The 14,409-nt window shown below is 42.2% G+C and overlaps 1 protein-coding gene across 4 annotated transcripts in view; it reads left to right on the top strand.

Moving 5' to 3' along the window:
• The window catches only part of LOC125455229 (filamin-A-interacting protein 1-like), a 294,768-nt gene that overhangs the window by 192,752 nt on the left and 87,607 nt on the right, over nt 1-14,409 (top strand). For all 4 annotated transcript variants that reach the window (XM_048536966.1, XM_048536967.2, XM_048536968.2 and 1 more), the window contains one exon: nt 6,556-6,734. In XM_048536966.1, coding sequence (XP_048392923.1) covers nt 6,556-6,734 — 179 coding nt within the window. The remainder of the gene's footprint in view (nt 1-6,555; nt 6,735-14,409) is intronic.

Here is a 14,409-nt window from a genome sequence, read left to right as displayed (position 1 = left end):
CCCCTCACCCCACCTCAAATAGGAACAGGAATAGGCCATTCAGCCCCTTGAGCCAGTACCGACATTCAATAAGATTATTGCTGATCTAGTTTTCCTTGCATCCACCTTCCTGCCTTTACCCCCATAACCTTTGATTTCCCTACCATTGAACATAATTTTTTTTACTCCAGAAGAGGAGTCACCACTGCCAAGGCATGCCATTGTATGGCTAAATAAGATGATAACTAATCCAAATCATTCTTCCAATAGCACTACGACAGGTGAGTTTCCTGATCAGACAGACCTTATGGTGGCTGCAGCGCAATGTCCTCCCATTTCACAAGGCTCCACTGATGTTCCTGTAATGAGCAAGTGTCACTTTCATTCAACACAGTGAGAGGCAGAACTCTTACAGGCTTCATCTAAAGCAGGCAGAGCTGTTAAATTTGTAGGAGGCGCCAATAACAGAATTATTTACCAAAACACTAACACCAAATTAACTGTTGATGTTATACATCATATGTACGTTGTTACATCTGGAGAGCCAAAGGTTTTATTCCTGTGCACTCCTGTTTATTACCAATAATCTGTTCCTCTGACATGATGAATAATGTAAGGTTCCCATGCGAACATTAATGGATTGCAGTACTATCTCACAACCACCCCCTTTAAGCTTTTATCTCTCTGATCAATCACACTATTTGTTAAACATGAGCAGAAGTTTTCTCCAATAAAATTGAGGAAGATGGAAACTATTTTCTCCTCCTTTAAATCAGCATATTTAACATCATCAGAAGTCTAAGCTGACATCAGGTTTATCGAAATGTAAATTGTTTTATAAATGCAGTTGAGCATGTAGAACAAAGAATGTGTGATATTCATTTGTCTGTTATTGCAGCACAAGTGTTTAGCCATTTAAAATAAACAGCCAGCATCATGCAAACCCATTCAACATTCAGAATCCTAAAGCATTGAAAATTATTTCTTGACTTTTAACTGCTTTGCAGCCGCATGAGCATGGTGCCTTATTGAACTCAAGATCCTGGGTGGGGTAGAACTCACAGAAAATAAAGGTTGCCTTATTAAGTTCTGTAGTAAATTGAAATAGTACTAAGTGTGACCACTGACCTTGACACTGCATAGCGTTGATTTTCATACAAAAGCTAGTAAATACCATTGATCTGATATCCCTGAGCAGATTACTCTGTTGTGCTCATAACTTACAACAAGTCCTAACAACTTACAGCACCAAGGTCGAAACAGAGCAGAGAAATAAATGTAGTGAGCAAATTGCCTAGTCCACAATTCATGCATTCTTCTATGTTGAACACCACATAGAGGAAGCACTGAGGGAAGGGAAGAATCTGTCTTGGGGGGGCTTCACTGTCCATCAATAAAAGTGGGCCATCAGCATCATTTCCATTTCCACTCCCCCTCCCATTCTCTAGATGAACCATTTCCACTCCCCCTCCCATTTTCTAGATGAACCATTTCCACTCCCCCTCCCATTCTCTAGATGACATGTCCATCATAGGCCTCCTGCACTGCCACAATGATGCCACCCGAAGGTTGCAGGAACAGCAACTCATATTCCGCCTAGGAACCCTGCAGCCATATGGTATCAATGTGGACTTCACCAGTTTCAAAATCTCCCCTTCTCCTACCGCATCCCTAAACCAGCCCAGTTCGTCCCCTCCCCCCACTGCACCACACAACCAGCCCAGCTCTTCCCCCCCACCCACTGCATCCCAAAACCAGTCCAGCCTGTCTCTGCCTCCCTAACCGGTTCTTCCTCTCACCCATCCCTTCCTCCCACCCCAAGCCGCACCCCCATCTACCTACTAACCTCATCCCACCTCCTTGACCTGTCCGTCTTCCCTGGACTGACCTATCCCCTCCCTACCTCCCCACCTATACTCTCTCCACCTATCTTCTTTACTCTCCATCTTCGGACCGCCTCCCCCTCTCTCCCTATTTATTCCAGTTCCCTCTCCCCATCCCCCTCTCTGATGAAGGGTCTAGGCCCGAAACGTCAGCTTTTGTGCTCCTGAGATGCTGCTTGGCCTGCTGTGTTCATCCAGCCTCACATTTTATTATCTTGGAATTCTCCAGCATCTGCAGTTCCCATTATCTCTCTCTCATCAGCATCATTACTGGTTGAAGTCAGGAAGTAAGTTTCTTTCCACGGTATTTCCAGCATCTAACCTGTTCTTGTAACCACTGTGTTTATGTGACAAGTCCAGTTGAGTTCCTGGTCAACGGTAACCTCTAGGATGATGACAGTGGTGGGTTTCAGTGATGATAACACCATTGATTGTCAAGCATGGTGATTAGGTTATCTGTTATTGGAAATGGACATTGCCTAGCATTTGTGTGGTGCAAATGTTACTTGTCGCTTGTCAGGCCAAGCCGGGATATTGCCTAGGTCTTAGATTACAAAGTGTGGGACTGGATGAACACAGCAGGCCAAGCAGCATCTTAGGAGCACAAAAGCTGACGTTTCGGGCCTAGACCCTTCATCAGAAAATGGGGATGGGGAGAGGATTCTGAAGTAAATAGGGAGAGAGGTCGAGGCGGACTGAAGATGGATAGAGGAGAAATAGGTGGAGAGAAGAGTATGGGTGGGGAGGTAGGGAGGGGATCGATCAGTCTGCGGAGGAAGGTCAGGTCAAGGGGGTGGGATGAGGTTAGTAGGTAGGAAATGAAGATGCGGCTTGAGGTGGGAGGAGGGGAGAGGTGAGAGGAAGAACAGGTTAGGCAGGCGGAGACGAGCTGGGCTGGTTTTGGGATGCAGTGGGGGGAGGGGAGATTTTGAAGCTGGTGAAATCCACATTGATACCATTGGGCTGCAGGGTTCCCAAGCAGAATATGAGTTGATGTTCCTGCAACCTTTGGGTGGCATCATTATGGCACTGCAGGAGACCCATGATGGACCTGTTGTCTGCGGAATGGGAGGAGGAGTTGAAATGGTTCGTGACTGGGCGGTGCAAGAACATGGGCTGTTTCAGTCTGAGGAGTCATGAATGGTGCTGAAAATTATGCAATCATCAGCAAACATTTCCACTTCTGACCCTGTGATGGAGGCAACATCATGGTTCGCATATCCCTTACTCTATCATTGCCATCAAGCCAGGGTATCAGCCCTGGTTCAAAGAAGAGTCACAAGGTTATGCCCAGAGCAACTACAGCAATACCTAAAAATGAGATGCCAACCTGGTGAAGAAACAACACAGGACAATGTGCATATCAAACAGCACAAGCAGCAGATGATAGATATGGCTAAACAATTCCACCACCAATGGATCAGCAAACATTTCCACTTCTGACCCTGTGATGGAGGCAAAATCATTGATGAGGAGGCTGAAGATGGTTGTTCCTCAGATATTACCGTAAGGAACTCCTGCAGAGATGTCCTAGAGCTGAGATGTCTGTCCTCCAGCTGCAGCAGCCATCTTCCACTATGCTAGGTATGATTCCAACCAGTGGAGAGTTTGCCCTGATGACCAATGATTCCATTTTTAAGGGCTCACCAAGTCCTAAAGGATATTGCTACCTAATTGGGTCTGTGGTAGGTGGTAAGAGAACCAGCAAGAGGAAAAACACATTCTAGGTCTTTCCTCACTGATCTGCCTGCTGCAGATGCATCTTCCCTGACAATATCAGCAGGAGTGACCATTGCATTGTCCTGATGGGGACAAAGTCTCATTTTCACACCTCCACCATGTTGAATGGGATATATTTCAAACAGATTTAGTGACTCAAAACTGGACTTTCATGAGACACAGTGGATCATCGACTTCAGAACAAAAAAAACAGTCCAAAGCTATCTGCAACATCATGGTTCGCATATCCCTTACTCTATCATTGCCATCAAGCCAGGGTATCAGCCCTGGTTCAATGAAGAGTCACAAGGTTATGCCCAGAGCAACTACAGCAATACCTAAAAATGAGATGCCAACCTGGTGAAGAAACAACACAGGACAATGTGCATATCAAACAGCACAAGCAGCAGATGATAGATATGGCTAAACAATTCCACCACCAATGGATCAGATCTAAACTCTGCAAACCTTCCACATTTAGTCATAAATGGTTATGGGCAATTAAACAACCTGCTGGAGGATGAGGATCCGAAAACATCCCCATTATCAATGAAGATTGAGCCTAGACCATTAGTGCAAAAGATAAGGCTGAAGCATTTATAACAACCTTCAGTCCGAAATGCTGATTGGGATCCTCCATCTTGGCCTCCTCTGAAAAATTTCCTATATCATAGCTGCCAGTCTTCAGCCAATTCCATTCACGCCACATGATATCAAGAAATAGCTGAAGGCAATAGATGCTACAAAGGCTGTGAACCCTGACAACATGCTAGCAATAATACTATGACTTAAAATCCAGAATTTGCTGCAGCCCAAGGCAAGCTGTTTCAGCATGGTTACAATGCTGGAATTGACCTGGCAATGTAGAAAATGGCCTAGCTATGTCCTTACACATAAAATTAGATCATATTCAACCCAGTAGATCACCATTCTATGTTTACTCTTGATCATCATGAAAGGGATGAAAAGGTGTTGTCAACAGCTTTACCAAGCAGCACTTGTTTATCAATAACCTGGTTAGTGATGCCCAGTTTAGGTTCCACCAGGGCACTCAGTTCCCGATCCCATTACAGCCTTGGTCCAAACATGGGCAAAATAGCCGAATTCCAGAGTTGAGTTGAGAGTGACTGAGCTTGACATCAATGCCAAATTTGATAAGGTTAGAAATCACTTGACACCAGTCCAACAGGTTTATTTGAAAACACAAGCTTTCAGAGTCTTACTCCTTCTTCAGGTGGCATCAAGGGACCCAAGCCAAACTAAAACAATGGAAATCAAGTGGGAAACTTTCTGCTGGTTGGAGTCTTATCTGGTATAGAGGAAGATGGATGCAGTTGTTGGACGTCAGTCATCTCAGCTTCAGAACATCTCTGCAGGAGTTCCTCAGAGCAGTGTCCTATGCCCAACTGCTGCTTCATCAATGACCTTCTCTCCATAGGGCAGAAGTGGGAATATTCACTGATGATTACACATTGTCCAGCATTATTTATGACTCATCAATGTTGAAGCAGTCCATGTTCAAATGAACCAAGAAATGGGCAATATCGAGGCTTGGGCTGATAAGTGGCAGACAATGCCTGTCTTCAGTAAGAGAATCTAACCATCACTCCTTGATATTAAATGCTATTACCCTCACTAAATACCCCCACTATCAGCATTCCAATGGTTATCATTGACTGGAAACAGAACTGGACTAATAACATAAATACTAACCATATAAAGATGGTCAGAGGCTAAGTATTCTGAGGTGAGTAACTTGGCTCATGACTCCCCAAAGTCTATCTAGCATCTAAAAGGCACAAGTCAGGAGTGTGATAGACTACACATCACTTACCTGTGTATTAATGAAACTTCAAGAACATTGAAGAAACTTCCAACCAGTGTTATCATTTAATGGTATTTGAAGAGATATCTGAAACCTAATGGCTCAAGGTCGTGGTCATTAAGTAAGGGCTAATTGTGTATGGTTAGTTGTATAAATATGGGGAAAGGGCTAGTAATTAATGGGTGGTGCATTTTTATAGAGTGTATTTAACAAAAATAAAGCTCTCATTTAAAGTGTGGACACGGAGCCTGTGTAAAAGCATTTATCTTCCAGTGTATAACAACTAGGGTAAAGCAGCCTACTTGATTGGCTCCACAAACATTTATCTTCCCACCACTGATGCACATGCACAGCAGTGTATACCATCCATTAGGTGCCCTGCAGAAATTCACCACGGTTCATCCCATAGCACCTTTGATGGCTACTACCAACCATAGTGCAACAGATAGATGGAATACTGCCACCATCACCAATTTTTCCCTGCAAAGCACTTACTATACTGACTTGAAAATATATGGCCAATTTTTCAGTATTGCTGGGTTAAAATCCTGGAACTTCCTCCCTAATAACATCATGGTGTAACTATATCAAATAGGCTGCAGCGGTTCAAGAAGGTGGTTTGTTATCACCTTCTCAAGAGCTACTAGGCATACATATAAAATGCTGATCCAGCTAACGAAGCCTGCATCCATTTATGAATTAAAAGGAAGATAAAATAGCCAATGACAAAGAATCTGTCAAAAATCTCCCCATGTTACAAGAAAGTTTTAACTTCGGTGATGGCAGTATAAATGTGAAAACCCCAATCTGTTATATTTAGCAGGTCAGTGCCTGCTTCCCCTCTGAGACAACAGGTTAATGTACTATCTGATGTGATGATGGCTACTGACCTTGAGTGCTGCTGCCTGCCCTAATGAGCATGATTGATCTCATTAGAGGTCAGCACAGCCTCAGCATTGTTGGAAGAAGTAAGATGATCAGTTGGGGTTCCAGTTCCTTGTTGATTTTTGCAGGCCTTTTACTGGAAAGTCTGCTAGTGTGGATGCTGGTGGAGAATAGTATCAAGATTCACTTTAATTCATTGAAGTATTAATCTGATAGGTTAGGGCAGTCCAGCTTGATTGTAATGAGTTTTCTTTGTGTCTGCAGTTGGACTTGCTGGTCGAGAAGCACAGAGAGACATATCGACGTATGTTGGAACAATTACTTCTGGCTGAGAAGTGTCATAGGCGTACTGTCTATGAATTGGAGAATGAGAAACACAAGCACACAGACTACATGAACAAGAGTGATGACTTCACCAACCTTCTTGAACAAGATCGAGAGAGGTAAGGATGAAGGGAATTTGATGTCTCGTTGTATTATTAGTGGCAACAACCACTGATAATATGAAGTATGAAATAGCCAGATAAGTTTAACATTTCTGTGACACAGCAAAGCATTTTTTCTGACATTGTATGCCGTGACAGTTATGCATACGATTAGTTTATTAGTAGTTTGAATTCTGCTGCTATTTATTGTGGCTAACATTCCATTTGAGACAATAAATAACTTTTTGTAGAAATTTTCAAAAAAAAGCAGAATCCCTTGCTTTTCATGGCTCTTTTGAGTTTGATATTTCCTACCAGGCTATGAATTCGAAGAAAAGAAATCACAGAACAAGAGGAAACAGTGTTACCGCTGCTTAGAGCAGACATGCAATTTTCTCTCTATATGCATTTCCATCTCCAATGATCAGAAACACCACAGTAATAAAGATAGCTGAAACACAATAAAAATGCTGCTCGGTCAGGACATAATTCAGACGAGTATTCAAATTGCCATACATCTAGATCTATTACAAACTGCATGCGCTTAACAAATGATTAAATCTGTTGATGGGCTGTAGGCATGAAAATATCTGAAGAGTAATGGAGCTCATTTTTGGCTTTGATCAATTGGGCTTAAAATAAACATGTCGGCTACCAAAGTCTGCAGCTTTGAAATTGATATTCATGCAAAGGATAATGGTTATTTTATTTTTGGTAGTTGTCCCACTTTAAATGAATATTGTGGATATCAAAACTCCAAAATAAAACAATAAATTCTGGAAATAGTCGAATTCAGGCAGCAATCGTCAAACAAACAGAGTTCACATTTAAAATGACAATCTTTCATCAAAACTGGAAATCCCACACTGCTCTTGAAATGAAGAGATGGGACACTTTACAACCACTTGAGGAAAAAGGTTACTTTAGTTTCTGTCTGAAAAACAGCACCTCCAACATGTAACATTTCCTGACATGAGCCATCTGTTGGGTTGTTATTATAACAGATAGATGCACTATTTTAGTTTGTTAAAACCTGTTTTGATCACTAGCTATGTTGCTGGATTTCTTCGCACTGAGTGTGGTAGTGATAAACTGGTGCATTTTTTCCAGGTGAATGAAAATAAAACTCAACGTCTGCACTCAGAATATTAGTTTCATGAGAAACTTCAACTATCTCTAAAAGCCACATTTTACCAAATGGGCTGAGAGACAAAGAGGGCTGGTAATATGGCAGGAGGAAGGTGCTAAAAGGAAGCCCAAAATCTTCCTACCAACATGGCATATTGTCAGCAATGGAAACTTGGGTGGTGCAGCTGCCACTGGGTGACCAATTGAGTCATTGTGTTCTCAATCAATCGAGGGCTTCTTCTCACCATGGCTGCTCTTGGCTCCATCCTGGCAGAGTGAATACTGTTAGGTAAAACCTGACAGCCTCTCAACGATTTACAATCTGCAAGTCTGGATATTTCCTTTATGGTTACATGAAAATAACACTTAAGCTTGTCTCCTGGCAGGGTGATCTGCCAACCCTCCCACCACTGGCAAACTGACATAATGGCAGTGAGGCATTGAGCGCCCACAATGCCTTCACATGCCAATAGGTCAACATTCCACTTCTCCCCGCATCACTAAAGAGCTGGCAAAATTGTGGCCATTGAGCTCAACAGGCGGAATGAAATCATTGCTTTAGATCTAAGAAAGACAAATCAGAATATTTGCCTAATGATGACAGATTAAGAACTATGGAGAAGTAAAGAGATTCTGTAGTCCAGGTTAGAAACTCACTCATAGCTTGTATATAGTTAAAAGTGTAATCAAAAAGCTGATGAAGTGTTGGCCTTTTTATCAACGGAGTTGAAATATAAAAATGAAGATGCGGTGTTTCAGTTATGTAGGGAGTTGATCAGACCCCACCAGGATTTATTTTCAATCACTGTACTTCAGGAAAGATGTATTTGCTTTGGAAAGGATACTATACAGATTTCCAGGCATGTATTCAGTGAGTAAAAGATTAAACTATAAAGTCAGCTTGCTGGTCATATTCCCTTATGTTTAGAAGGCTGGCATATGGAGAAATCCATGATAATCTGTAATTTTAAAATTAGAGCTAGACCATTCAGGAGTGAAATCAGGAAGCCCTTCTTTTTCAAACAACGGCACTGAAAATCTGGAATCTGTTTCTTCCAAAAGGCTGTGGATACAGGATCAGTTGAATATTTCATTCTTCACAGTGTGAATTTAGGGTGGATAAATTGATTTCATTATCAGCCATGATCTAATTGGATAATGAACTATACTTGAGGAGTTGACTGACTTGTCCTGCTTTCTATATTTAATCTTTCACTTTTGCTTTCTCTTGTGATCCACAAGACATAAACTTCTTAAAATTCGCCTTGGTACCAAATGATCAGTAATTAATTTGCTGGATTTTCTGGCCTACGTAGTTCAGTTTGTTGCTCTTCAGTACTGTATGCCTTGGTCTTTCAACTGTATTTCTCAACAAAAGTAATGCAGTTTGACGCTCTGCTTGAAAGGTGTGTTATCAAGATTGTATTGAATGTACTTTTCAAAACTAAACTAAACTACTAAAACTACTTTCAAATAGCTAACATTCCAGGAGAAGACAAAGAAAATGCTTTGAAGACACTCTGAAACTCTTCATGAAGCATTTTGGCAATAAGTCCAATGACTGGGAGGAACCTAATACCTATCGTTTAGAATGGCGACAACTTGTTCACCAAACTGCATCACACTTTGAATCCCAAAACATTAACAACAAGTCAGAACAGGGCAGAAAAAGAAAGGAAGCAAATCTTGCACTCTGGATCTTATGGCCTTATGGGGCAACCTGCCCCATGTGCTCAAAGTTCTTTGGTTGAGGAATCAACCTGTTCAATCACAAGACAATCAATCTCCAGCACTGAGTAGATGTCACCTTGAAATTAAGGGACAGCCTGAGCCACTACTGGATGCATGCAATGTGAGTTGAACCAGTTCTCATCATTGAATAATATTATTGAGTGTTATGACATTGTATGTTTGGGATAGCAAGCAATTGTAAAGTTATTTCATTTCCATGAGCTTAATTTGAAATAATAATTGTTTAACAGTATCCAAGTCTATCTGGAATTAAACAATAAAAATTCAAGTTGGGCTGCATTATTTGCAACATTTATGTCTGTAACACTGCCCTGCCATTCTATGTCCATTGAATTACTTCAGTCAGACTTGTTCCACTTGTCTATCAAGCTCAAATTGTGGCTATTAACTGTTCTTGGCTCTCATTGAGTCTATAAATTTTTTCTTCAGGACAAGGGGCAATGTGACACAGGTTGCTTTGGCATCATGATACCTTGCTGCCTTTTCTGTTGTCATGAACCCAGTAATGGCCTTTGCCACCTTTCTGCTCCCATTGACATCTTTTCTGCTTAATGCTTTTCTACTCTATCTCTACCTCAAATTGTGGCTATTAACTGTTCTTGGCTCTCATTGAGTCTATAAATTTTTTCTTCAGGACAAGGGGCAATGTGACACAGGTTGCTTTGGCATCATGATACCTTGCTGCCTTTTCTGTTGTCATGAACCCAGTAATGGCCTTTGCCACCTTTCTGCTCCCATTGACATCTTTTCTGCTTAATGCTTTTCTACTCTATCTCTACCACTGAAATAAATTTTTGCATAGGTGGCTCAGGCCCCTGGAAGCTAACTTTGCTGTTTATTGTCTCAGACCCCCAAAAGAGTGCTCTGAGTCCTTCCCTCCCAAAATCTGTAACTGATGCCCTTTTTGGAAGAGTCTCTCTTGATCACTAGAACAGCACATCCTAGCAGCGCTTAATCCTTGCAGACCCTGTAGCTCATCAATCACTATTCCTACTCGCCTCTGATGATCCCAGTTCACTGGGTTCCCATACTCGCTGCCACTATCACAGTTCTCTCAGAAACAATGGCTCTGCTTTAACATGGAGGCACATTTGGATATGGCTATGACAGAAATCAAGAAGTAAATTCTATATTATTCAGTAGCATTTATATTCTTTTTTCACTGCAACCATTTAAATATAACTTTACTTATGAATTTGTCATTGATTCCAGTGCAGCAGGTCTACTGAACACAACATGATGTTATATTAACTCCGGTATTTGATGGGCCAGTCCATACTCAGAATTTGGCAAACACCAGAAGCAAGAAAAATTAACTTTGACAATCGATTCTGGATGGACAAAGATTGCATCCTGTTTAGTAGATACTCCCCTTCTAGACAATCAGGTTCAATAAGGAGAGAGAAACCTCATGGTTTTACAAAGTGTGCCCAGGAGGTCAGTAGCGGGAATATTGTGTTACTTTAGTGAACGATGCAGTTCAGGAAAAGCAACTACAGTTTTACATTCAACAAATCCTCCTGCGTGTATCACCCTCCTCCACCCCACCATTAGCCTTGTCAGGCCTACACCAGAACATCACGTATAATGTCCACTTTCCCTGCAAGCAAAATTTGTCACATTCCCATGTATCTATCCATGACTGATACTCAACCTCTTATAATGCACTCCATCTATCAGTTGAACTAGTGTAGTCAATCCTACTTGTTGCAACTCCTGTTGCAGGAGAAAGAAGAATGTAGAACAAAAGGCAGAAGGAAAGAATTAGAGGTGGGCCATCACAATCAACAACTGCAGAGGAGGAAGTGCAGAAAAATACATGTGTCTTTGTTCCATGGCCAAGAGACTTTTCAGCTTACTATTGACAGAATAAAATAACATGTGCACATTTGTTATACAACAGTCAACCATGTTCTCTTGACTTCAGCAGCAAATGAAATTGAATCACTTTCGGAATGACAATTGTAAATATGTGTCTTTTATCTCCCACAGGGCATTAGACATACTGCAGAATTCTATTGGCATCATCGGTAATGAAGCCTCAGAAGAGGTTCTTCCTTCTGATGCATCACCATCACAAGTCTTGAATGTGCCATGCATAAGCTCAGATACTTGCAATTTGATAAGGGAATACCAGGTTAGATGACCAAAAGCATGGTCGATGACCGAATTTTACAGAGGTTAAGATTGTGCGACATTGGCCAGGAGTGTATTGAAACAGCCTAATGGTGATGGTACAATCACCATAGTTCAACTCTCCTTTTGGAGAGAGGGATGACTGGTGGTGGTTTAAACTGAGAGTCACCACACTTCAGGTGGGGTAGAGGTTAGGGTTAGGATAGAGTCTTATAGTCATAGAATCATAGAGTCTTTCAGCATGGAGACAGGGTCTTAGGCCCAAACAGGTCCATGCCAACCAAAGTGTCCATCCATGCTTAACCTATTTCCCTGTTCTTGGCTCATATCCTTCTAAACCTTTCTATCCATGTATTCATCCAAATGCCTTTTAAATGTTAATGTACCAACCTCAATCACTTCCACTGGCAGCTCATTCCATATGCATACCACAGTCTGTGTAAAAAAGCTGCCCCTCTGCATGCAATATTCCAAATGAGGCCGCACTGGCGTTTTGTACAGTTGCAGCATGACATAACGGCTCCGGAACTCAATCCCTCTACCAATAAAACCTAACACACCTGAAGCCTTCGTAACCGCACTATCAACCTGGGTGGCAACTTTCAGGGATCTATGTACATGGACACCAAGATCCCCCTGCACATCCACACTACCAAAAATCTTTCCATTGACCCAGTATTCTGCCTTCCTATTATTCCTCCCAAAGTGAATCACCTCATATTTATCCGTATTAAACTCCATTTGCCACCTTTCGGCCCAATTCTGCAGTTTATCCAAGTCTCCCTGCAACCTGCAACATTCTTCCACTCTGTCCACCACACCACCGACTTTAGTGTCATCTGCAAACTTACTAACACATCCACTTATGCCTGCGTCCAAGTCATTTATAAACATGACAAACAGCAGTGGTCCCAAAACAGATTTTTGAGGCACACCACTAGTGACCTGACTCCAGGCTGAATATTTTCCATCAGCCACCACTCGTTGCCTTCTTACAGAAAGCCAGTTTCTAATCCAAACTGCTAAATCTCCCTCAATCCTGTGCCTCTGTATTTTCTCCAATAGCCTACCACGTGGAACCTTATCAAAGGCTTTCCTGAAGTCCACGTACACCACGTCAACTGCCCTTCCCTCATCCACATGCTTGGTCACCGTCTCAAAAAACTCAATGAGGTTTGTGAGACACGACCTGCTCTTGGCGAATCCATGCTATCTCCAATCAAATTGTTGCTTGCGAGATGATTATAAATCCTATCTCTTACAATCCTTTCCAAAATTTTTCCTACAACAGACGTAAGGCTCACAGGTCTATAATTACCTGGGTCATCCCTACTGCCCTTCTTGAACAAGGGCACAACATTTGCAATCCTCCAGTCCTCTGATACTAAACCTGTAGACAATGAGGATTCAAAGATCAAGGCCAAAGGCTCCACCACCTCCTCCCTAGCTTCCCAGACAATCCTTGGAAAAATCCCTTCCGGCCCTTCACACCTTCTACAATTGATGACAGCTCCTCCTTACTAACCTTAATCCTTTCAATTCTAGTAGCCCATAACTCAGTCTTCTTCTCTACAATATTCTCCTGTTCCTCTGTGAAAACAGATGAGAAATAATCATTTAGCACCTCTGCAATCTCCACAGGGTCCACATACAACTTCCCACTTCTGTCTTTGACTGGCCCTATTCCTACCCTAGTCATCCTCTTATTCCTCACATACCTATAGAAAGCTTTAGGGTTCTCCTTTATTCTACCTCCCAATGTCTGCTCATGTCCCCTCCTTGCTCTTCTTAACTGTCTCTTTAAATCCTTCCTAGCTAATCTGTAACTCTCCATCGCCTCATCTGAACCATCTCATCTCATCATCACATAAGCCTCCCTCTTCCACTTAACAAGCAGTACAATTTCTTTAGTAAACCACGGTTCCCTTACCTTATCACTTCCTCCCTGCCTGACAGGGACATACCTATCAAGGACACACAATATCTGTTCCGTACACCAGCTCCACATTTCGATTGTCCCCACCCCCTGCATTTTGTTAACCCATTCTATGCCTCCTAAGTCTTGCCTAATTGCATTAAAATTGCCCTTCCCCCATCTATAACTCTTGCCCTGTGGCATGTTCCTATCCCTTTCCATTGCTAAAGTAAACATAAGCAAATTATGGTCACTGTCTCCAAAGTGCTCACCTACCACTAAATCAAACACCTGGCCTGGTTCATTACCCAGTACCAGATACAGTGTGGCCTCCCCTCTTGTCGGCCCTTCAACATACTGAGTCAGGAAACCTTCCTGCACACATTGGACAAAAACTGATCCATCCGACCTACTAGAGTTATAGCATTTCCAGTCAATGTTAGGGAAGTTAAAGTTTCCCATAATGACCACCCTGTTCTTTTCACTCCTGCCCAGAATAGTTTTGCCGATCCTCTCCTCCACATCCCTGGAACTTTGTGGGGATCTATAAAAAAAACTCCCAGCAGTGTTACCTCTCCTCTTCTGTTTCTGACATCAGCCCATACCACCTCAGTTGACTAGTCCTCATCAAAAGTTCTTTCAGCCACCATTATACTGTCCTTGACTAACAAAGCCACACCTCCCCCTCTTTTACCACCTTCCCTGACCTTAATGAAAGATCTAAACCCTGGAACCTGCAACATCCATTCCTGACCCTGCTCT

The sequence above is a fragment of the Stegostoma tigrinum genome, chromosome 9 (assembly GCF_030684315.1).
Source record: "Stegostoma tigrinum isolate sSteTig4 chromosome 9, sSteTig4.hap1, whole genome shotgun sequence".
In the NCBI taxonomy this organism is placed as follows: Eukaryota; Metazoa; Chordata; class Chondrichthyes; order Orectolobiformes; family Stegostomatidae; genus Stegostoma; species Stegostoma tigrinum.
Note: the sequence above shows the minus strand (reverse complement) of the source record. Positions and strands in the feature narration are given on the sequence as shown.